Raw genomic sequence first — 24,999 nt, forward strand, 5'->3', positions numbered from 1 at the left:
AACATTCAGAGCATTTATTTGCACAAAATGACAAATGGTCAAAATAACAAAAAAGATGTGGTGTTGTCAGACCTAAAATAATGCAAAGGAAATTATTTAATAATCATTTTGTAAAACACAATTGTACTACAGTGTACCTGTGAGGCATACAGTGAAACGGGATGATAAAGTCTCCAGCATCTGCTTGTAGGAGGGCTATCACTCCCCCTTTGTGGCCCAGGTTTACAGAAGCACCGTCTGCCCCCAAAGATACTGTCTTGTCAAGCCAGTCCACACATTGTGCCCCAAGACCAGAAAAGGCTGCCTTGGTTGCAGCATAAATACCTTAGATAAAATAAAATGTAGTGATTTTACTGCTTTTTAGAATTGTACAGTAGGCCAACATAAATCAATGTATATGAGTAATGAAAATTACCTTTTGCATGGGCATGTTGAACCTCAATATGGCCAATGAGGATGTTGGAAGGTCTTCCCTTTTCAATGACTCGCGCATAAACAATTTCACACTCTTTCATGGAGACGTCGGTATCGCCGTCTATCATGAATGACAAGTACTGGGTCGAAGAAATTTTGGCACAGGTCTTTTGCTTGAGAGTGTCTGAGATTACTCCAATAAATTCAGCACATGATTTGTGGTTAGCGTATGTTGGATTAATGGCCACCCCGTTCTTCTTCATAAGAATAATTTGTGATTTAAATTTGGTGAAAGGCATTTCCTCTTTGGCTATATTATAAGCTACATTGAACTTAATTATCAATTCTGATTCCTCACTTGCTCGGTTTGCTAAATCTTGACGCCGAAATGCAGTGGGGAGTGCTGCTGCGTCACGGGATATGTACCTGTCTCTACACTTCGCGTGCTTCATACTGTCATTGTGAAGCTTCAATGATTCGTGTTTGAATTGTTTTGACGCGGTTACAAATTTGGACTGTCCTGCAATTGAAGGCCCACAGAATTTACAGTACACACAGTGCATTGCTCCATCTTGGTACCTTAACCACTGGTATTCTTCGAGCCACTGGTGTCGAAATTCATATGTCCGTATCGTTTTTCCCGCGTGTGCTTTCCCTGACGAATCCTTCTCAGCCTCATCATTCTCACTCACAGGCTCCGTTTGACATGTCGCATCGACATCAAGTGATGGTTCTGTTACACTTGAACTTCCCTTCTTAAAATAGGAGTCAATTGTCCGCTTCATTTCAACACGTACAGATTGTAGGCTATGTTGAGATATATATATGCGATTGCTGCGTGTGTCTTAACTAGAGGTGTATTTTTTTAAATCAACGTTAGGCTACGCCTCGCCTACACCATTCCGGGAGGGGGCGGGGGGGTCGCTGGGTTGAAGCCAACTTGATGTGTTGAATGCTCAGAGCACGTTATAAAACGAATTCTTAAAATACACATTTCTGTTTTAATAAATGCTCATAGTAAATCATAGCATATTGCCTAAAACATAAGGTAGGTACAAAAAAAATTAGTGATACATTTGCGACCCCATAGAAATTAGGGTCGCAATGGCATTTCAAAAGGTCGCATATGCGATCATTTTGATCGCAGTGTAGTTCCCTGGCACTTTCATCAAAATCTTTGCTTTCATTCAGCGCGTCTTCACTGGTTCCGCCATGTGCTTCTCGTACACGTTGGGATTGTTTACATCTGAGCACGTGTCCTTTTGACGCAGAATACAGCGGTGTTGTGCATTTTATACGATTGATGGGTAAAGTATTCTTAATTGCTTTATAAAAAATTAATAATTGGTAATAAATTATTATTTATGGTATTCTGAAGTGCCGACGATTACAATATCATGCATATTCATTATCGCGATTTATCGCATTACCGAATATCGGCACAAGTCATCTATCTAAAACATGGAAAATTCAATATTTAAAGCATGCCATAGGGCTGAGATATAAAAAAAAAAATATCTGTATTTAATTTAAAAATATATATTTAAGATCCTGCCCAATATTTTCCTAGACAATATTTTCCTAACAATGTTCATATTGAAGGCTATAAAAACAAACATGAATGTAACTGTGTAGTATATGCTATAAATTATGTGCAAAAAAGGGGTCAAATCACATTAGGCCTAGGCTACATTCTAAAATTGTACCTTTACAATCTAAAAACAAAATGTTTTTTGAAGCAGAAATTAAATACACTAAACTAAAAATGAAAATAAATAAAAACAAAAGAACAGACTATAATTATTATTATTTTGATTACCCTAGAATAGTCACTTCACACAGTTGCTGCTATCGTACAAATACACTTAGTTGTAGGTTCGAAATATGACAATTATGTTCGTCAACAAAAACAAATTTTCAACAAATATTTTGAGCAAAATGTATTTTACTCAGATTGAACTCCGTCTGTTCAGCACGGCGGCGGCGCTCGTTCATGGAAGTTTGTGCTTGCTGAAGGCTCGTCCACGCCTGACTGCAAAATGGAAATATTTTCTCGACTTTCTAACTTTTACAGTTGGAGAATTTGTCTGTGAAATGTAAATTATGCACTGAGGAAATTATTAAATGTCACTTTAGCTTAAAAAATTATTAATAGAGGTATGTTTGTTTCCACCAATCGCTGCACAAGTTAAGGTTACGTATGATGATGAAAGCACGTTAGTGCGAGCCCTCCCGGAACCCATAGAGATTGCATTGCAGTGACTGCAGTTCGAAAAAAAAGTTCTTTGAATGGAAGTCAAGCGGCAACCTCCCCCAGTCTCTCATGAAGCCAATACGGAAGTGACTTAAACTGTGATTCATCGACTGGCCGCTGGGGACAGGCTGCAAAAGAGAGCAGAATCTCATAGAGTCCCATGTTAAATTGGCCAAGTTTACAGCAGAAAAAAACATGTTTACAAGTTGGTTCAAATTGTGGTTTTGGTCTATACTGCTAATTTTGCCCTTCATGACAACTGTGAGGGGGGGGAATTTTTTTCTAACTAATTCTTTTAAATTATATTAAGCCTTACATTTCTGCATAATTAAGGGCGTGGTCACTTGAGTGACAGGTAGATGCTGCTGCTGTCTGTGAACCGTCACTTTACCTCTGCTAATTCCAGCCGCTGAATTTGGCATCTCAGCCGTATTTGTGCTCGATTATTTTATACAATTATAAAATATGGCTTGCTGCATAATATTCGAGACTGATGTGTGTCTGTGTAGATGTGCATGCATGCGGAAGATAAACAGAATATGTTGTTGGATCGTGACATTGGCTGAAAGTTTTGTTTGTGAGATTTACTACAATGACAATGGCGGGAGGATATCAAAATCTGACAGCACTGCTTGGATATTATAACTAAAACTGCTGCACTATTTTGAAAAAAATATACTTTGGACACAGGCTCATTTGTTTGTTAGATACGATCGTATAGTTTTACAACATAAACGCTGCTCAGATTGCATCCTTTCTTGAAGAACGATGACAGAGAGCAGATCATTCAGAAGAAATGTTATGCAAACAATGGATAATATATCAATATTTCATGGACAAAAAGTACTGTTTTTGTTTTGCAATGGACATTTATATTTTACCCAAGTGCCACAGATTGGATTCATCTTGCGATCTCTATTATAAAGGTATGAAGTCCCATTTTAATTTTCCATGTTGTTATTTGCACACCCAACACAAATTACTGGTGTTGGAGCATCTATATCTTAAAAAAAAAAAAAAAAACACTGTAGATTGACAGTAAACCTTTAGAACTTTCTGATGACAAAACTTATCTTCATTAATATTTTAAATCGTATCTTAGATAGATAGATAGCTCCTTTGCTTGCTAACATGGTCACGTCGAGCTAGGCGGGCGTGGTTTCAGCAACCAATCACATCAGCTCAGACCACCTCCCCGCCTCTTTGCCCATTTTCAGTTATCCGGGAGTGACGTGCGGTGACGCGCAGCTAAGATGGCCGCGGCCTCATTTAAGCGTCAAAACTGCTGTTCATGACTCTATGGTTGACGTCACGGACACTACGTCCATATTTTTTTACAGTCTATGATGGAAGTCTATGGGAGCAGTCGGGGCAAATCTCCGCCAGACTGACATGCCCAAAAAGAGGCGGTACTCCACAGAACGTAACTCGACGCTGATTGGACTATATCTAGAGGCAGAACAAACAGCCTAGCAGTGACAGCTAGCGTAACCAGTGCCCAAGGAAGTCGACCGGAAGTTGAAGTCGGCCGCGTGCCGCCATCTTGTAGCAGAACTTCACTTGCGTTAGCATCCCATTGACTCTCATTCATTTTGGCGTCACTTTGACAGCGAATAACTTTACATCTGAGGCGTTTAAAGACTCAATTTGTCCATTATTTATTTCTAAAGATACACGACAATGTATAAAGGGCTCCATTACCTTCTATGTTACATTATGGCCCCGTAAAAACAGTTTTTGTAAAAATAGGCTAACGATTGCGTCATAACCACTCGACTCTCTGTCGCACAGTAGAGAAATTACCGAACAGTATGCATTAACTTAATATGGCGTACTGGCGTTACATTTTAAAATACTATACAAACTAATTAATCAGAATACTTACTCCTGCTCACTCACGCCAAAGAACTCCCCGCTCAAGCTCACCGTTTCTGCAAGATTAACGATGGCAGTTTGCACGCACAGCTACTAGAAGATTTACATCTGTCAGACAGGTTGCGGACGTCATCAAGCTTAGTGTGAGTCTGCGCGTCAGAAACGGAAGTGCTAAAAATCGCTAAAAATGGGCTTCACTTGTCTCAATTGAGTTCCAATGGGGTCGCTGTGTCCATTTCTTTTACTGTCTATGAGCGTAACTCTGTGGTTGAATCCGTCCCTTTCTCAATTTGGTGGTGCGTCGCCCTATAGCCCTAATGAAGAAACCGCCCCTGGGTTAATGTGAACAAAATCAAACTCTCAAAAGTTTAATGCTAAGAAAACCTTGAATCAGCAACATAAAAAAAAAAAAAATTGCTCCTTATTTGCTGGTCATTAAGTTCACACAGTTATTGTCCTGAACAAATCTTTACCAAAATGATTCCTTCACATGCTGTGTTTGGAGATGCGAGCAGCACTTACAGAGTTTACAGATATTATGACCAGAAAATCAATTTACATTCTACACATTTGTTCATTTAGCAAACACTTTTTTTCCAAAGAGAGGAATACAACAAAGGGATTCATCTTGAGGAGGCAATACACATGAACAATAAAATTAGGTTTTCAACGAGCTTAAATAAAAAAAATAAAAAATAAATTGAGTTTCATAAATTTGAATGTCACAAAACTACTACAATTCATTGGATAAGTGAGGCTGAAATGCAAATATTAAGATAATTTGGTGTTCAAAGGTATAACGTTACACACTACAAAATTAAATTTATTACCAGATAGCTATAGGCTGATTGATGCAAGTGCAAACAGCAGTCTAAAAATGTATATTAAAAAAACTCTCTTTAGCTACTAGAATTTAAGTTTAGAAATTATTAAAGTGATTGTGTACTTTGTCGTGGTCAGTGGCCAACTTAAAATATACATTTCATCTCAGATTTTACCTCAGAGATTGTTCGTGCGCAAATCAACCAAACAGAATATTTAATTACGTAATTAACTATTTATTCATTTGGCAGTTAAAACGCTGAACATATAGGCAAAATCGATTAACAAACGGCCAGGAAGCGCTTACCTTGTCTCTGGAGTCCGTCTGCTGGAAAAAAAATGACCATCAGGCGCGTGCGCAGTTGACAGAACTTGTGCGCGCTGCTAACGGTTTAAAATTCAAACTATCCGTGTGTCTCAATCAGCTCCCTGGTTCAGTAGTCAGGGCACTGATCAGGGAATCAGCCACATTCACTTTTATGATATACTGATTCACGACCTAGGGAACTAGGGAGCTGATTGAGACGCAGGGTTTGTCTCGTGCAAAAATCTGAATATTGGATGATGTAAGGTTCAGTTATTTTTTTGTACATATTAAATTCAAAAGGTTTTTTACAGAGGGAATTTTGGATATCTCTTTTTATCACTCCATAAAACAGAAAATACTATCAACAGCCTGAAAAAAAAAAAAAAAATCACCATTTTTTTTTTAGAAATAAAATGCATAAAATCAGGAAAATTATATATCAACAAATCCCTCTGTAAAATAAAACTGTAAAGTTTGGTGTAAGTTCTGCTGAAGAAGTGGAGATTTGTGACTCAGAGCAGGAGAAAAAACTCATTTTGAGAAAATGGCCTTTACAAATATTTACTGTAATTGAAATCTATAGATGCAAATAGATAAAGTGCTATAAAATAAACACTTAAAGGTGTATTTTGGATGTTTTCTTTCCACCAGTCTGATAAAACACTTTATGAAAACCCAAAAAGTGCAAAATCTCAAAACATGAGACAGGTGCCTGTTGTTTCTCCCCTTAAACACATTTGACAAGATTTCTGATTCATTTCCACTGATTCACATCAATTTCAACGGTGAAATATTGGGTTCAGAACAGAGAACTAGAGATACATACATAATCATTTATTCAAAAAACAGATACTAAAAAAAAAAATCATAAAATAATGTTTATTACATAATACTATGATCAATATGTTTAACATTTCATTTTCTTGTATAAACAGTGAAGAATAAAACAAACTTACAAAAATATCACTTCTGTGCTCGTCTTATTGGAGTCCTGGACAAATCAACAACTGAAAGACAAAATGTCCTGATCGCTGTCTAACAGATGAAACGTTTATTCAGTGTATGAACAGAATGAACACTAACGATCAACAGTTCACAAGATCCAGAATCACTCCAGACAGAGTCAAATTAATGTATTGAACTGCATCCACCATTTTGTTTCTCGAAAATTGTTCCATTCACAGACATATGGGTCACGTCTGGATGATATACACAAGTTCAGTCTGGAGGTTAACATCTTTCAGCTTCATTAAAACATGCAAACACTCATCAGGACTGTCACAGTAACTCTCACCTAATCAAACTCTCACAGACTCAGTACAAATGTGTTCTTGTTTGTTTAGTTCTGAAGCAGGAAGTTGTAGATCCCAAAGTCATTGTCAGTTTCAGAGATCAGCATGTCAGCTCTGGCTTTGTCCAACCTCCTGCGCAGAAAATCCCTTCGTCTGTGCCACTCCTGAAGCTCCTCCTCACTGTGAGCGAAGTCACAACTCAAGCCTTCAGTACAACTATCAGCCAACCTGTCAATCACACACCACAGCCAATGAGGATGACAGTAAAAACCACCTGTGTACTGATCAAACAACATGTGACTGATAGCAGATTAGCCAGTCAGAATAATTCTTCGACAAACCCTTCATCATTGATCATGTTCATTGACTTGATGTTGGTGTACCTGGGGCAGATGGAGAAACAGGGTCCAGGGAAGCGATAAGACCAGGACAGACTCTCGTCTTCTCCCTCTCCGCTCAACACTCTGTACTTGTGTTTCTCTGTGGTGATGTGCTGCTGCCACTGCCGGTCACTGTTACTGTGTTTACCACACAGAGGGCAGTAGAAACTGTCCGGCTACACCAACAAACACACTTCATGAGCACACAGTAAACATTAGAACGGCAAGAATAAACCTGCGAGCACCAACCATTGGTTCAGCAAAGTCCGTCGGCATGGTGATCTGCTTCTCTTCTACTGGCTGAGGCGGTGAGGTGCCGTCAGATGCTCTGTTCTGATTGGAGAGCCAGACGTCAAACACCTGCTGGATGTCCGTGACTGCAATTAAACCAGTCATTCATTCAGACTATGTCTAGACTGTGACGTCAGCTGAAACCAAATTCACACTCGTACAAAATATGTAGTACATACTGCACTGGTGACAGTAAAGATCGCCAAAGTTAGGACAGTTTGTCGCAGATTCATGTGTCTTGTATCATTAGTGAACAGTGCTGGCAAAAGGAGTCTGAATGCGGACAGGCTATTTTCGGGCAAAACAATTTTGGTCGAATTTGAGGTTCACACAAAAATTTGTTCATTAAGCCCTCATCTAGAGATCCCAATGCTTCAAACTGCAATCAAACGCAATCGTATGCAATTAAATGTATCGTTATTTGTACGTTTTCTGAGAGGAGTACCTTTCCTTTGTCCATGAATGATGACATTTTTCTTGTTTCTCGACAACTGGAGCTTCCTCTCAGCACAAGTTTGGTATCATTTTAAAGCGCAATGTGAATATTCATAGTGAATTCTTGATGAGTCTGAATCAATGAAATGTGATTTTCAAACTCATGCTGATGTAAACGAAATGATCTTACTTGCGCTGACTGACAGATCTGAAGTGCACACACAAAGATGGCTCAGACAGCATGCAATCCCAATCAAACTGCAAATCCCACAATATCTGTCTTGGCGACAGTGTTGCCAAGTCCGCGGTTATCCTGTGGAATTTGGGCTACTTTAACACCAAAAACTCGGATTTTACCCCCTGGAATTTTTACCGGGGTACTCCACCTGAAACGCGATTGGGCTGGTTTTGGGTTAGTTTTGAGTAGCAATTGGGCGGCTTTTGTTTGCGAAAACCTGGCAACCCTGCTTGGTGAGTATTCACACAAACATTATCTGTTATGTCTTAAAGCTGCTGTAAGGGAATTTTTAGAAAACGTTGACTTAGCCTGAAAATTTGAACAAGCACATCTCACAGGTCACATCCCCTTGCTCTCTGCTGCGCTACAGCCCTCCCTCCACAGCTCCTCCCCCATCACAACGGAGCCTGCCGTGAACGCGCAGGCTAGTAAGCAATCAGGACAACCGATGACGGCGGATAAATAGTTATAGCACATTCACTGGTACGGACGAAACATAAAAAATTAACTGGCACTGAGTTTGTTCCGTAAGTAGAATAGGGAAGTCATAGGACATACAGAGTGAGTTTCTAAAGAATACGGAAAGCGGAAGCACGTGCATCAAAAACCTTCTTTTTTTTTGTTTTTGACTCAAGAAAGAAAGATCTAGGATGACATGGGGGTGAATGAATTATCAGGAAAATTTTATTTAAAAGTGAACTAATCCTTTAATGTTAATCAAGCAATTGTGGTTTCATGGGGGAAAAAGTTGAATATGTATTTTTTCCTATAGATATTTAGTTTTAACTCGGTTTGTACCAAATCTGGTGGTATTACCAGGGTTTTAAGGTATGTTTGCTGGTGATTTTGTTTTTGGAAATTTCAGAAAACTTTAACTCGATTTTTCTCAAAATTTACTTTGCTGACTCTATTGACTTCAAACAGGTATGGCTATTTTTTTTCTTTGTCTTATTCCAACAAATCATACAACATTTTGAAGGCTTTTTAATAGAGAATGTGAAAATAGTAACTAATTTTTCAAAATTTGCTCACAGCGACTCGTTTTGCCAGCACAGGTATTTTTAACTCGAGACTAAGAATATTTCCGCCATATTCAACTTTTTTGCAAAACGTATTTTTGCAAACTAGTCCTGCAGTGCAAAGATTCTCTGGAGTCTAAATATATATATATATATATATATATATAAGATTCATCACCACAACAGCATGCCAAAATGCACAAATTGGGCATGGACACTTGCTTACTTAAATGACTATAACTCTTGAATGAAATAAGATAATCACCAAACTTGGTACACTTATGTATGGCCTCAATATGAGGACACGGGCATAAAAAATGTGCTTGCCCACTTTGTGGTGCTATAAAAGAAAAAAATAAAAGAAATCAAAATGGTCTATGGATCCACTGGTCCTACTGACTTGAAAATTGACTAGCAATGTCTTTGTCAAAGGTGCCATCGTCTATGAAGAAGACATTCACATATGTTGAAAAACATGACCGCACCAATCAATTTTCAGCAGCTATTTAACAAGGGTGAAGAGGTTGATCAGAATTAAAATCTGTGGGCATGTTTGACTCTTTGATCCCAGAGGTCTGTGCAAAATTTTGAGAAAAAAAAAAAAAAAAAAAAAAAAAAATATTCGGCCACCCGGGAGGAACTATCATATTTTACGTGTGTTCAAATGATTGTATGTTATGTTACTGTATATTATGTTTCTCTTACACACATGTTCATACAATGTCAGATCTCCTCATTCTAAATAACTTTTTAAAAGAGTTAAAAAATTTGATAAGAAAAACTGCAATTTTGTCTCGCCTAAATCAATCATCCCTAACATTAATCCTCATCTATCACACTACACAGGACCAACTTCAGCGCATGAATAGACATCAGTGTTGACTGTGTGTTTGATTTCATGCTCACAGCCGTTGTTCTTCATGTACGTCCACAGCTCCTTCTCCTCCTGACTGTGAGCGAAAGTACAGTTCCCGATGTAATGACATTTACGCTGCTTCAGCACATGGATGCAGATCTGTGGGGAAACATTCAGCGTTAGACGCCAGGAGCTCACAGTTTAAGCATCTTTATTAAAGCGTGCACACAGAAAGCCACCTCTCTGACAGCACGTCGAGTTGAGTTCTCTCCAGTTTGAGTGTATTTGAAAGGGCAAATGCACACAAAAATATATCAAACTGCCCGTGTTGGTGAGTATGCCTTTAAATAGTCAGTTATGTCTTAAACAGTTGGGAGAAAATCAGATGTGTACCATTCAATCCGTGCTTTAGCTCCTAAAGTGATAGTAGCCTAAACCTGCTGCTGTCTGAGTCCTTAAAGTTAAAAAAAAAAAAAGACAAAGAGAAAATCACTCACTGCTCTTCACTGAGTTACTTTAGTAGCTTTAACAAGGATTTATACAAAGACGACTACTGAATTTTAGTCAACAATCTATTGTAGATTGTCGTATATTTTGTTGACTAAAACTAGACTAAAAACAACTCAGATGATTAAAATATGACTAAAACTAAATGCTGATTTAGTCAAAAGACTGACTAAAACTAAATCAAAATTTTCTATCAAAATGAACACTGGCTTTTGACAAATACATTGCATGTAGAATTATAAAAAAACAAATAATTCACATCACTACTTTGATTTCACTCACGTCGTATTGTTGAGGAAAGGTCTTGGCAAAAGGTACAGGCCGCACTGTGACCCACTTCTTCCTCTCGTGAGACCTGACCAGTAAAACCCTCCTGTCTTTGGTCCAGCTGAAGAGAGACAGACAGAGGAAGAGAGTGAGAAGGTTTGCGTGTGTTTAGATGTGGCATCTGTGTGTGTGTCTGTCCGTCCGCACCTGTGTCGGGCTTTAGAGGTGCAGTATTTCAGCGCTCGGTCTGGTTCACTGAGCAGCCCATCTTTCCAGCACTGACTGCACACAAACTTCATCATCAGCTCCAGCCTGTGACCTTTGACCTCAGCTGTATCAGCACCTCCTGTTCCCTGCACAGGACCCGCCTTCCCATTCGTATGCTCTGCTCTGATTGGACTCCTTGGTTTTGCTGCTGTGTTTTTAATTGGTGATCGTGATGCTGCAATCACAGGCTGATGAAGACACAATATAAACAGAGTTTAGAGACGATCACACAATCTATGTACTAATTAATACGGTTGATCAGAACTCTACCACTAAGCATTTCAAGAATAATTAAACTAAAATCAAAAATAAATAAAATCCATAAATGAGCAATGGCCAAAGTCAAGATTTTCACTAAATAAAAAATATATTTTTTCCCCCTCGCTAAACCCTATTGTCTAATTTCAGAACAGTTGAAAGAACATTTTCTTAAATGATTTTGACTTACTTACCCAGGTTTCCTTGTTTTTGCAGAGCATAAACGGAGAAATGTTAGAAAATGTCCTTCTCGCTGTTATCATATAATAGCATGTTTTATTGTTTTTATTTTATTTTAAGCATTATTACATGTTCTTAATGACAATTGTCATTAAAAAAAAAGAATTATTTTGCTGTTACAATAAAATATCAATATTAAAAGATCAAAATTAAAATAAAGCAAATGTTTAAAAACATTAATACTTTACTAATCTAAAATCTAGTAAACATGATTTGACACTGCGAGAAGAACATCTTCTAAAACTTCTCCATTTGTGCAATGCAAAAAATAAGTCATACAACTTTAGAACAGCATCAGGCTGAATACATAATGATAATTATTTAAGAAATACTTTGATATTATATTAACATTATGTAACAATAGATAAGAAACTCACACGCTGTTTGTTCCAGTGTTTTTTGGACTCCTGCACAATCTCTTCATGGCTGATTTCTAAACACAGAGAGATGATGTTTGGTGAGTTTATAAATATAACAATAAAGAAACCAGATGGATGGATAGATAGATAGATAGATAGATAGATAGATAGATAGATAGATAGATAGATAGATAGATAGATAGATAGATAGATAGATAGATAGATAGATAGATAGATAGATAGATAGATAGATAGATAGATAGATAGATAGATAGATAGATAGAAAAGAAAATGGATGGATGGATGGATGCATGGTGTCTTTATTGCCATTATTATATTATTGTCATAGTACTATTTATTTTGACAAAGTACTGATTTGTTTTATTTGTATATTTTTTGTATTTACCATCCTCTTGTAAATTTGAATTCATAGCAATAAAACAAAATATTACAGCAAGAAAAAAGTTGGAAAACACAATCCTTTCAAACATTATTGTGCAAAAATAAGGGGTTTTAAACTAATATCAAACATCACAACGATATCTGTGTGTGAAAGAGATGCTTTAGATAAAACTGATAACAAATACTATTTTAAATGAGTAATTTGTAGATTTAAAACTTTGCTCTATTGTAAAATTATTTTCTATTTTACATCGTTTGTCTATTTATTTAGTATAGATGTTTCACTGTAACAGCAAAATAACTCTGAGGAACATCTGAAGTATATACAGATACATGACAAAAAAAAAAAAAAAGGAATTTTTTCCACTCCAAATGTCACACTTAGTGCCTCATGAGTTGGTAACACATGTTATGATTTCTGTCACATGACAATTACAGGTATTAAACTGTATTGTGTGTGTATCAGATCTCCAGTGTGTGTTTGTGTACCAGTCTCTCTCTGCAGGATCCAGATCTGCAGTTCGATGAGCGAGTGAGCGAAGCAGCAGCCGTCCTCCCTCTTACAGCCCAAACTGAGCTCATGACGGCACATGTCAAACTGACAGTGAGAACTCAACGCTCGGATCTTACTGTAACTCACAGTGCTGTTCTTCACCACGTGAACCAGACACCTGACAGAGAGACACACAGATGCTTTATTATGGCTGGCCGACTAGAAAAGACACCAATGGATGGTGTTTTTTTCCACGTACTTCTTCTTGTCAAACTGATGTTGCGTTTGAGTGTTGGCACACAGAGTGGGATTCTCCTTCCAGCGTTTGCTGATCATTCTGGGTTTACGGTCAAAACAGGCCTGATGAAAGACAGACAACAGTGTTTCAGTATCAGAACAGAGACGTCCAGAGAGTTTGAACAGAATAGTTACCACTAAATGTCCCATTAAATAAGCACATGATTCACAGCACTGAACCAGGAGCACCACTCTTTCATGGAATATTTCACTTAAATGAATATTACTTTGACTGATCTGTGGAAAATGATGTCACTTACATGAGATAAAGTATAAGTGCTCTAGAAAAAGCGTTTTTGTCCTACATACTGGTCGTTAACAAATCGTTTTTTGATTTTGTTAATGACAACTATTATATGAAAATAACATGCTTCATGGACAGAAACCTCTCAGATTTTTTTTTTAATATTAGTGTCATGGGTTTGGAATGACATGAGGGTTTCTGTCCCTCTGTTGATAGTCCAGATAACCTAAACAGATTATTTGTATATGTGAAGAAAAGCCTAATTAAATCTGTTCATCACACAAAGCATTTATATCTCTTCACAAGACCTGGGTTAAACTGCTCAATTCATTTGCATTACTTTTACCATGCCATTATTTACTTTTTTGACCTTCTAAGTTTAGGTTCTTATTTTAGCAGATTAGGTTACACAAAAAAATTATGTTTGCATTGATACATACTTAAATGCTGATGAAATTCATTTATAAAGTGTTTGAATATTTGGTTTGATTTTTCACTCTTATCAACTACTTATTTTCATTGACAAAAATTAGATGCAGTTTTAGCTTTTGTTAGTTTTATAGTAAAACTGACTAATATTAATGAGTATGACATGAAATTTGACTACATTTAAAGGATATTTTTACCAAAAAACAAAAACTATGTCTAAATACATCCTATTTTTAACACATTTTAAATAAATTTTTACTAATTTTGTTTCTTTGCATTTAATATTTTTATTTCTTCTCTTATTTTTATTGCATCTCTTGTAATGATAACATGATTTTAAAATTTTAAAAACATTTTTAGTAAAAAAAAAAAAAGCACTCATGTTATAACAGTAACATCCCATTGTAAGACTCTTTCAACTATGGAATAAATCCACCAGTAAAAACATCAAAACTGGTATTGAATCTTGAAATTTTCACCACAAATTGTGTGCGTGTTTGCTCTTACCTCACAGAGGAACATAAACATGCCCGTGTGTATGTTCAGGAGTTTGATGACACTGAGTGTTTGTCTCTCATTGGTCGCCAGTGGATTGAAGAGCAGCTCTCTGATGAGTAAGCCCCGCCTCTCCTGCGTCCACACGTCAATCTCTTCTTGACAATATGCAAATGTGCAGCCCTCACCGTACTTACACACCTGATTCTCCAACACCTCTACACACACACACACACACACACACACACACACACACACACACACACACACACACACACACATATAGGGAGGATTAAATCACAATAATTACGGTATTAGTTAATTAATCATTCAACAGGTGACGCACCTCTGCAGAGCACAAAGGCGGCCTGAAAGTTGTTGCGAGTTGGGCGGGGCCGGATCCGCCTCCAGGGTGAGTTGGCCCCGCTGCTCCGTCTGCACAACAGAAAATCCTTCTTACAGCTGTGATTCACATCAGACCTGAGCTCAAATTCCAGCACACCTGGACCTGAGAGAGACACACAGACCGATGAGTTAAAGCCAGAGTTGGGGGTAACGCGTTACAGGTAACACAAGTTTGGTGATCAGATTACTTTTTCAAGTATCTAGTAAAGTAACATTACTTTTCAATTTACAACAAAATATCTGACAGCTCCTGTCCTCATACTGAGAAATCATGAGTAAGTACAGAGGTGTTGTGTGAACATGATGGTTATTGTAGTTTTAGACTATATGTGAGCATTTACTCATCTCACTTGCACAAAAACAGATTCAGTATTCCTCAAAATGAATAAAAAGAGTCATATGCAGTTCAGAATATAATGCTAACCTGCAATAATCATGTTAAATAGCACTTTATGTATTTAAAGGTACAATTTGTGATATTTTTTTCCGCTAGAGGTCGCTAGAAGTCTATTCAAAACAAAGGCGTAGTTTGATGACGCCAAGTTTTAGAGCGGAAACTTGGGACATGTGGTCTCCATCTCAACGGACGGTGCAAAAGAATAGGGATTGGAGTCTGGAAGAACTCATGTTCATGGATGCGATTATTAACGTTACTGTAGTATGAAGCAGAGCAGGACCGAGTGTTGCGGGAGCTGAACGAGGAGCTGGAGCGATTGATCAACACACGCCTCACGAGCAGCGGGACTTTTATTATGACACAGTCGCCGGCGCCGCTTCCGCTTTTCCGGTCATGAGTTTACGGGAGCTGTCCTTGTCGACAGAACCAGCGGCAGATGGTAAACAGTAATTATGTTCCATAAATAACACAATCCACCATAAAACGTGCAAGAAGTAAATAAGGAACTGCTTGAAGCAAGCTAGTGGTTTGCTGGACGCTAGACACTACTTCCGCATTTGTCTACTGCACTGTTGTCATGTGGTTTCTACGTCAGTAAATGCGGTAACAAAGGTAACTGACGTCATTGACAGTCGACTGCACTGCCCCGTGTCACTGTTTAGAATGGGGAATTTTCTCATGATTTACAAGTAGTTGAAAACATTAGAGATATTGTTTGTAATCAGCTGGACAAAATATATAACACTAGCCTAGTGGTTTTTGGACATTTTACTGCAAAAATTTTACATATTGTACCTTTAATCTCACTTTATTAACCAATGTCTTTGCTGCTGACCTTTGATGATCCAATTCAATGAGCAAAAATGACTTTAGTTAAACAAACATTTGTGTTTCATCTTATTTGAGCTGCGGGTATTAATTTTGTTTTGTCTGCATATGTTTTATTGACTCAGAGGAAGACCGTGAGGGTTTAAGGTGCCATTTGGGACAGGGAAAATCGGTTGTTCTTCTTTTGCGCTTTTTCTGTTGTAGCGGTTAGCAAACAGCATTGCATTACCGAAAGCCCCGTTCTGGATTGGAGTGGGGATCACCTGTGACTGACTGTATTTGTTGTCTGACTGTATGAACCAAACTTTGATGTCTGTAATGTGACAGTTCGGGATGAATACATTTACCGTTACACACCTAATAGATAAATATATCTGATTCTGAATCACCTGTAGAAGTGAAGCAGGTGCTGCAGGCTTGAGTAAATTCATGTGTTTGTTCCAGTGGGTTCTTGGACAGACAGGAAAGTTTGGAGGTCATGTGACCGTTTCTCTGTAAGACACAAACACACACACAAACACACACACACACACAAACACACACACAAACACACACACACAAACACACACACACACACACACACACACACACACGCACACACACACACACACACACACATGAACTCTCTCTCATGTTAAACAGAGATGCTCCAATGCTTTCATATCATCAGACGGTCACACTCACCGTATGAGAAGAGTTTGTCAGTTTGACAGACGGCAGAAAATTATGACAGACTTTTCCACCTGAAAGAGAAATAAACACATACAGCAGAATTCATTTATTTGATCCCACAGTCTTGGAAAACCTGGACACAAAAGGCATCTTAAAAGTGTTATTTCTAGAGATAGATCAAATCTTAAAAAGTCATATGAATGTAATTTGTCTCTCAAGATAACTATTAAAGTAGAAATTGCTGAAGATTATAACGTTCTTTTGTTATCACAAATGTAAATGTTCATTCCCTTGAAAGCATTAAGGTCTTGAAACTTTGGCAAGCATAAAATATAATTATTTGCAATTACTTTATTAAACTACTTTAATATCTCAACCGTCCTAGTTTCTGTAAATAAAATATCTAGTAGGTAATATAGGAATCACATGACTAGAAGATCTGAACGCACAGACCTGGCAGACTGAATTCAGACAGCGAATCGAGCGCGTCTCCTCCCACCACTAGAGGGCGCTGCAGGGAAACGGTGTCTGCGGACGGACAGATGGAGTCTAACACGTCCAGAGTGGAGCTGGAGGAGTCAGAGTTCATCTCAGTTTTAGTGAAGGTGTCCAGAGAGTTCAAATGACTCCCAACGGAGGAGAAGAACGCGGGTGGAAGACGAGGAGTCGGAGAAGAGAAACACACCAGACCGGTAGGAACGACTCCACTCTGAGTGAGAAACAGGAAAGATTTCACTAGAAACCGCAAGCTACATCTCCAACGCTCATCATTCTTCAGTCCCCTCACCTGCGGTGTGTCCTCCTCTTTAGACATGCAGTCCAGGAGACTGTCCAGCTCGTCTCCCATCAGGTCGTTGTCCTCCAGTGGCTGAGACACGGGCACTGACAACGGCACAGCTCCGGACAGACCCGGGGCCTCATGGGAGTCGCTCACGGGGACCGGGGCCGGTAAGACAGGAGACGGCCATTCAGAAGAGCCAGCTGCTGGGAAGAGAAGGCAACACATTCAACCGCAGAACTTAAATAAAACACTTGCATACTGTACACTATATACTAGCTTCTTCTGTATAAAAATAGCAGGTGAAATCTCCATCATTATTATATAATGTCATTATTAAATTACTTCTACAGTATTTGTAAATCTTAATCCAAGATCATTGTGAGTTGATGTCAGCTACTGCAATTTAACCAGACACATCTAATAATCTAATAATAAATACTGTTGCCATTTATGTTTATGCATTTGGCAGACACTTTTATCCAAAGCGACTTGCATTGCCTTCAAAGCATTTCATCAGTTCATGCTTTCTCTGGGAACTGAGCCAAAGACCTTGGATCTTGGATCTAGCGCCGCGATTTACAATCTGAACTACAGGAAAACAACTATGCTGCATTCCCAGCATTCCATACAGATCAGTATGATATTATGAACTTAATAAATGTTTCTTTAAGTACCTGCAGAGTCGGTCTCTTTCTCCAGCTCAACAGACGAGATCTGCAAACAAACAAAACAATGAGAGAGGGAGTTATGCTGAGCTGCAACGCTAAGATTAAAATTAAAATTCATGCAATGCTGATTAGAGGTTTAAAACGTAATTTTTATATATACATATATATATATATATATATATATAAGTCCTGCCTCATCTAAAGGTGGAGAAATGAGCCCGTCGTCCTCAGATCCTGCCACTGTCCCCCCCTGAGACAAGACAATAAAAAGAAAATGTTATACAAATACAGCTTTCTGATAATAAGATTATCTTCACAAAACATTTCTTTAAGCACTCAAACATAATGTTTGAAAACATGTCATTCTGGGTGCTCACATGAGAACTGATGTACGCTTTTCTGTTCTTTAGGCCCAGACTGGCTGCAATTTCCTGGGACAAATTACTGACCGTCTGATCCTGAAAAAGACAGAAAACTTCAGAGAAACTCAACAGACGGAAGTCACAAGCCCTAGACCATGTCACATGATCCCGATAAATGGCTTAATTGAGCTTTCCCCCCATTGGACACATTATCTGGACTAAAAATACATATTTTACATACAGTAAAAAAAATAAAATAATTGTACATAATTAACATTTTAAATAATATTACATATTTAAAATAGTAATTTTAAATATCAGTTTTCCACTAAATTCCTTTTCAATAGACATTAATGAGCAGCAACATTTACTTTCATGATGGTAATGGCTTGTTTGTGATGTTTACCTGCGGTGAGACCAGCAGACATGCAGTGCTGCACTCATACGCCTCTCTGAGTTTCCCAGACTCCCTCAGACACACGGCTTTACGATATAATGCTTTAGTGCTGTCTTTACACACCTCCAGAGCGCGGTCACAATCCTTCACCCCGCTGTCAAACTCACCCTGAGAAAATACAACACATTTATAGCCTGCTTTGCATTAATGTAAGCAAAAACATGCCGTTTTTGTGTGTCTCTTTAAATGCAAATGAGCTGCTGCTCCCCACCCCCTTTCCAGAAGAGGGCGGAGCTTTAACAGCTCATGCTTCAGTTGCGCAACAACAACAAAGCTGGAGAATCTCACGCAGCCAAAATCAGGATTGTCAGCAACGGTGTTCAGCCTTACATTGTTCAAACCGGAGTCGACACTGATGGAGAGACTCAGGAAGAAGTTACAACTTTTAGGACCTGAATGGTTAGTGGATAAATTTATGTAGTTGCTGTGGAGTTAGTTGATTCAACTTTGAGTTTGAACTTTGAGCGTTGTAACTTTGCAGATGTTGTTTATGCTCAAACAGCAACATTACACACTAACTAAAGTTAAAAAAGTGAAATCATAATCAACCAACCCTTTAAAGGTACACTATGTAACTTCTGGCCCTCTAGTGGTTAAAAAACAAAACTGCATGCATTTTGTGGAAGAACATTGTCTTGGTTATGCTTTGGCTCTGCGTGACATCCCGTCGGTCTAAAACAAACACTTATAATCAGTGTTGGGAGTAACGCATTACAAGTAACTTGAGTAACGTAATCAGATTAATAATTGTATACGTAACTCGTAACTTTTTTTAAGAGCAGAGAGATAAAGGGAACTAAGGGGATTCAGACATGATTTAGGTTTATCAAAATATTTCTTTTGTTTATTATCACTTCTGATAATTTCATTGTTTCATTTGATTTAAGTAACTATCTATAGTGTGGATATAGATTTCACACTCACACTAGGCACATTAATATTATATTGTTAATATTAATATTATAGGTTAAAATTAACACTTAAACTACCCACTAAAGATGAGTTGGAGAAATCTGACCACATCTAGAAGTCCTCAACCGGGCAAACTTTTTCTGGCTCTTCTAGTGGCTCTCATCTGAGCAGCCTGGTGACGGCTTTTTAGTCAGATCACATGCATCCAGCTGGGGTTAGAGAGGGATCTGTGACTTTGGGAACTGCTCAGTAAGCTCTTTCTCATGCTATCACGCCGTCCTTGCTCCTTATCTATGTGTGGAGAAATCCTTGCCTGGTTCCTTTAGTATCCTTGACCATTCTTTACATCCCAGCTCATGACTTATTGATGTTAATGTATTCTTGGAGTTGAGTATATATATACACTAACTGAAGAATAAACCTCTGAAGATGCTTGAACTCTGAACTCTTGCCTGTGCTTTTAATTTCTTCCCATGGCGAGGGGCAACTTAGAGTACTGGGGCAAAAAGGCTGAACCTTTCTAGATTTTACAACAATTTGGGGGAAAAAAGCACAAAAACTTACCATATTACTGAGTGCACGGTTGGTTACAGTGTTTACCTTCTTTTTATTCATGTTTTAACCTTTTCTTTATTTGTGAAAAATACTACAATATGATTAAAAAAAAAGAAAAAATGCTTATTTTAAAGATTTAATTTTGTTGTTTTTTATGTTGATTTATTTTTTAATTATTTCTAATTTAGTATGCAATATATTAATCTTATTGCAATTGTTATGCATGTTTTATTTACTATCTTTAAATGAAATAGCTTGACATCAAGTCAAGTCATGTTGCAATAGGCTTGCTGCGATAGTCAGTGTTGACGGTGTTACCAGAGTTCAGCCGTAACATTTCCTCACCATCACAACCCCAACTATCAGTAATCAATATTTTCACATGCAACATAAAATGCAAAAAATCACAGCTAAAACTGATGAAATCTGAAGTCTAGAGTCCCTGGCCACTGGATATTTAATATATTTGGATATTATACAAAAACACTGAAGGAAAACATCAAGATGTACATAAAAAAAACTTTGAGGCAGATATGTGTGACCTGATCCAGAAAAATGAGTCACAGTGACCCAAATTTCAAAATTGAGATTTTGGTATCAATGGAAAGATGAGACAATAAGCTTTAAAATGATATCCTAGTCAAAACCTGAGAAAATCACTTTTAAAGTTTTTTTGCCTGTTTTTTGTTGATATCTTTCAAAATCCATTGCATTTAAAGGGATAAACTATTTATTTTACAGCTTAATTTGACCAAAGACGTTTTTATATATATAAATGCTATTAAACCAGGCTGAAGCTCAAATTATTTTGAAGTATTTATTTGAATTAATATTTTATAAGGCACTTTTACAAAGATTTACTAAATTCAGAAAGATTGAACAGAGGTGCTACAAAGAGGGAGGGTGTGTGTGTGTGTGTGTGTGTGTGTGTGTGTGTGTGTGTGTGTGTGTTAGTTAGAGAGAGAGAGAGAGAGAGAGAGAGAGAGAGAGAAAGTGAGAGAGGCAGAGAGACAAGCAAAGAGAAAACAAATAATGCTAGCCTATGCAATCATTTCTTTGTGTAGGCTAGTTGACAATAACAGTGTAGAACAAATTCATAACGGAGATACCAGCGCGCGCTAGTCTGACAGGAGGATGGCTGGACCAATCGCGTGCCTGTCAGTCGAAACGGGGCTTCCCATTGATAAAAATCAGCGTTTATGTCAGTGTGTTTACATTTCTAAGCTTTTTGATTGGTTCTATACAACGTGTAATTGTTATTACAGATATTTTGTGCCAATTTCCCAGGAAGTTGTTCTCTTGAACATGGGATGGAAACGCAAATTCGCAAAAAAATGTTTTATGCGATATATTCCAATTTTGCACACAAGTTAAATTCAGAACTTTGGATGTAAACACAGCTATATTCACCATGTTCTGATGGGCGGCCGCGCGGTTGATGTACAGACTCTCCAGCAGGGCGGCGGGAACATGAAGCCCCTCGGCCTGAGCGTAAAGTGCCACATTGACGCCCTCGCTGAAATGACCCCGTGCCTGCGTCCACTCATCCTCTCGAAAGGCAGCGTTGCCCTCGTCTAACAGATCACACACCAGCTGAACCACAAACCCCTGATGACACCAACAACAGAGACAAACAGATGAGGAACAAGTGGTCATAAATTAATGTTTTTAACGCTCATTTCAAGCTATAACAAATTGTGAATGTGTCTTCATTTGTGTGCAAAACATCTCCTCAAGCCCAACCTCATAGCCTTCAGGGTCCGGATAAGGCAGAGAACATCTGTAGACACAAATAAAAAACAAAAATCAGCAGATACTCAAAGATACTCAAAGCTGTAAGAATTACAGAGTAGATCAGCGCTTCTCAACTGGTTTGTTTCACACAATCTGCCCATGTTGACATCTGTCCAATTTGACCAGATAACACTTGTTGCCAAAATACTTTGATTGGACGCCAACACAATCTACTATCAGAACAAACCAAAAACTCATTTTTAAAAGGCTAAAGGGTTTGCTGATCTGTTTTCATGGCAAGAAACATTTTTGTAAACTCTATCAGGTTTTATATTAACTATAAATATCTTACAAAATGTTAACTGAATAAAAAATGTTTCTTCACTGGAGTAAACCAAGCACAATCTAATGAAACACAGGTTTAGACAAAACAACTTTCTCCTATTATTAAAAGCATCATCCTGGCCTATTTGGCAATGGATATAAATAATCTGGTCTGAGAATAATAGCACAATCTAGTATTTATTTCTGCAGGGTTTGACAGTTTGTCATACTTGATGAAGCTCAGCGCTCTCCGAATCTCCTCTCGGCGCTTCTGACGCTCAGTGCTCATGTTTGACCATCACAAGCCTGAAAAACAAACAAACAAACGCGTGTGCAAAAGTTCACGTTTACCATCTGTTCACCTTGACAGTCCCAAAAAGACACAAATGCCTTCAATGTAAAAGTGCATTATTATATAAACCAAATCTTTGGTGAACTTTCTTTACAGAAAATAAACCCTGGCAGCTGTGGTTGAGAGAATAATGCTGTAAATAAACTTACAGAATCTGTACGTTTCACAATTTAACCCTCAGGGGTCTGAGGATTTTTGGGGTCCTGGAGAAGTTTTGACATGTTCTGACATTTGTGCTTTTGTTTTTCATAAACATATTAATGGAAAAAGTGTCATTACACTGTATTCAGCACAAACTAGGCTACCATAATATGTGAGGAACATGTATGTTTGTGTTTTTGAAGGAATAACGTTTATGCGTGGTTATTGAAAAAACAAAAAACTTAAGTCACTGAAATAAGGCCAAAAATAATATATTAAATCTGTGTTCACAAGACTTCTGGGTATTGGAGGTTGTAGACTAAAGTTTTTGCTTCAGAATGATGTAAAAATTATGCTGCCTACTCGTTCATATAAAACAATATATTGATTTAGTTTTTGTAAGACACTTTTTGTCAAGAAACACAGTATGCGTGGAGGCGTGAATCATCATGAATAATGTTGTGATTCACACCTGAGAAGACAAAAGATCTGCATAATGAGGCCTTTCAGTCAGGTAGGCTGTGAAAAACTCTCTGTGATCATGCTGATAACAGGATTAATGTCCACTCTTGACAAACAAAAAACAAAAAAAACATGATTTTTGTGATCTCATACATGCACATATTATTGCACATGATGTGAAGAACATTTTGTATAGGCCTATGTTAAATTACAGTACCAGTCAAAAGATTGGACACATTTTTTAAAAATAAATCTTAAGTCTCTAACCAAATATAATGTATTTCTGTGATGCAAAGCGTCTGAACATTCCTACCTCTATGGCATTTCATATAGGATAATATAAAACAATTTCATGTGAATTCTAGAAATACAGCTTTTCACTGTAAATTATAAAATGTTTTGCTCCTCTTTACTTCGAAAAACAGTACATTTACAGTATTTTCCAACATATTACATTGAATTTAAGGTTAGATCTATTGTTTTTGCCATATAAATAGTAAGGGCATTTACTGTTAACCACCATTTTAGTCTTTTACAGATAAAATTACAATCATTTATTTCAGTGGGATTTATACACCAAGGTATATTTGTGTATCTCAACAGTGTTTTTATTCGTGTCTGATGTAATGTGACTAGCCTACTATTATATAGTACACTATCAGACTCAGTACTGCTAGTGTACTAGAAGAAGGGAGTTCACTGGACATTTGAAACACGCCCAAACGAACTTCCTCCCTTCAGTTTCTGCAAAAACGAAACTGAAGCAGCTGGAAATAAACATTCACATCGAGAACCTAATAACCCATAAAGTCAGCCACCAAAGAGCAAATATAACGCCCTATTAAAGCCGTATTAAAATCACTCACAAAGTTTCTGTATGACTCCACTAAACTCACCTGTATCGGGAGAAAATCACGACCAAACGCGCTTTCTTCTGCGCCTCGCGCGTGTTTAGATGGTGGTTCGTGTCTAAAACATTAGAGGAATGACTGACAGGTCCTTAACCTTAACCTCGATCATCTCAAGACATTTTTCCATATGTATGTGTCAACGCTGTCCTGTGAACTCGACAAATGTTTTCAGCTAATGAGACGCGCGCGTCTGCTCCGCTAGGAGGCGCTCGGTGGAATCCGCGTTTAAATCTCTCTTGAGGGTTTTTTTATTGTTATTATTTTATTGGGAACGTATATATTGTAAAAATGGTTCCTTTATAGAGTTTATAACTGCTATACAATTTGAAACACGCCATAAGAAACATTATAAAGTCAAATAACCCACATGCAGGAATCAACGAGCAACTGTGATTGGTCCATCCCGAACAGCGCTGATTAAAGTAACGCTTGTCACGTGACACAGTGACGTTCGCGTTCCGATCTAACGGTCGTAGGTTTCTCTCTGGACACTAATGAACTTTAAACGACAACGCCTAAATCATTTTTCTAAAAAGAAAATCTGTTTTTTAGTAACATATGCATTATGCAAGCCTCAATGTAATTAGTTTGTTGGCA

The 24,999-nt window shown here is 37.8% G+C and overlaps 1 protein-coding gene across 2 annotated transcripts; it reads right to left on the reverse strand.

The window, feature by feature from the left end:
- Window positions 1-6,396: 6,396 nt before the first annotated feature.
- zc3h7ba (zinc finger CCCH-type containing 7Ba) lies at window positions 6,397-24,582 on the reverse strand. 2 transcript variants are annotated; one of them, XM_067381135.1, is made up of 23 exons: window positions 24,388-24,580; window positions 22,767-22,842; window positions 22,222-22,258; window positions 21,889-22,086; window positions 18,961-19,119; window positions 18,570-18,650; window positions 18,386-18,442; window positions 18,199-18,238; window positions 17,531-17,727; window positions 17,197-17,452; window positions 16,756-16,814; window positions 16,461-16,563; window positions 14,788-14,949; window positions 14,454-14,659; window positions 13,236-13,336; window positions 12,973-13,154; window positions 12,100-12,155; window positions 11,165-11,412; window positions 10,973-11,078; window positions 10,234-10,342; window positions 7,594-7,721; window positions 7,348-7,520; window positions 6,397-7,192 (listed from the first exon to the last, which is right to left on the reverse strand). In XM_067381135.1, the coding sequence occupies exons 2-23, from the start codon at window positions 22,823-22,825 to the stop codon at window positions 7,012-7,014; spliced, it is 2,898 nt and encodes a 965-aa protein (XP_067237236.1). In that variant the 5' UTR covers window positions 22,826-22,842; window positions 24,388-24,580; the 3' UTR covers window positions 6,397-7,011. The 2 variants fall into 2 exon arrangements, with proteins under 2 accessions (XP_067237236.1, XP_067237238.1); XM_067381137.1 differs by lacking the exons at window positions 6,397-7,192; window positions 7,348-7,520; window positions 7,594-7,721 and adding an exon at window positions 10,577-10,637 and having other exon boundaries at window positions 10,245-10,342; window positions 24,388-24,582.
- Window positions 24,583-24,999: the final 417 nt, after the last annotated feature.

Source organism: Chanodichthys erythropterus, chromosome 3 (assembly GCF_024489055.1).
Source record: "Chanodichthys erythropterus isolate Z2021 chromosome 3, ASM2448905v1, whole genome shotgun sequence".
Lineage (NCBI taxonomy): Eukaryota > Metazoa > Chordata > Actinopteri > Cypriniformes > Xenocyprididae > Chanodichthys > Chanodichthys erythropterus.

Coding starts and splice junctions, on each gene's coding strand:
- zc3h7ba (XM_067381135.1), bottom strand. CDS start 22,825: ATGAGCACTGAGCGTCAGAAGCGCCGAGAGGAGATTCGGAGAGCGCTG. Junction 7,521..7,593: donor CGGACTTTGCTGAACCAATG/GTTGGTGCTCGC, acceptor TTGTTGGTGTAG/CCGGACAGTTTCTACTGCCC. Junction 7,193..7,347: donor TGTTTCTCCATCTGCCCCAG/GTACACCAACAT, acceptor TGTGATTGACAG/GTTGGCTGATAGTTGTACTG.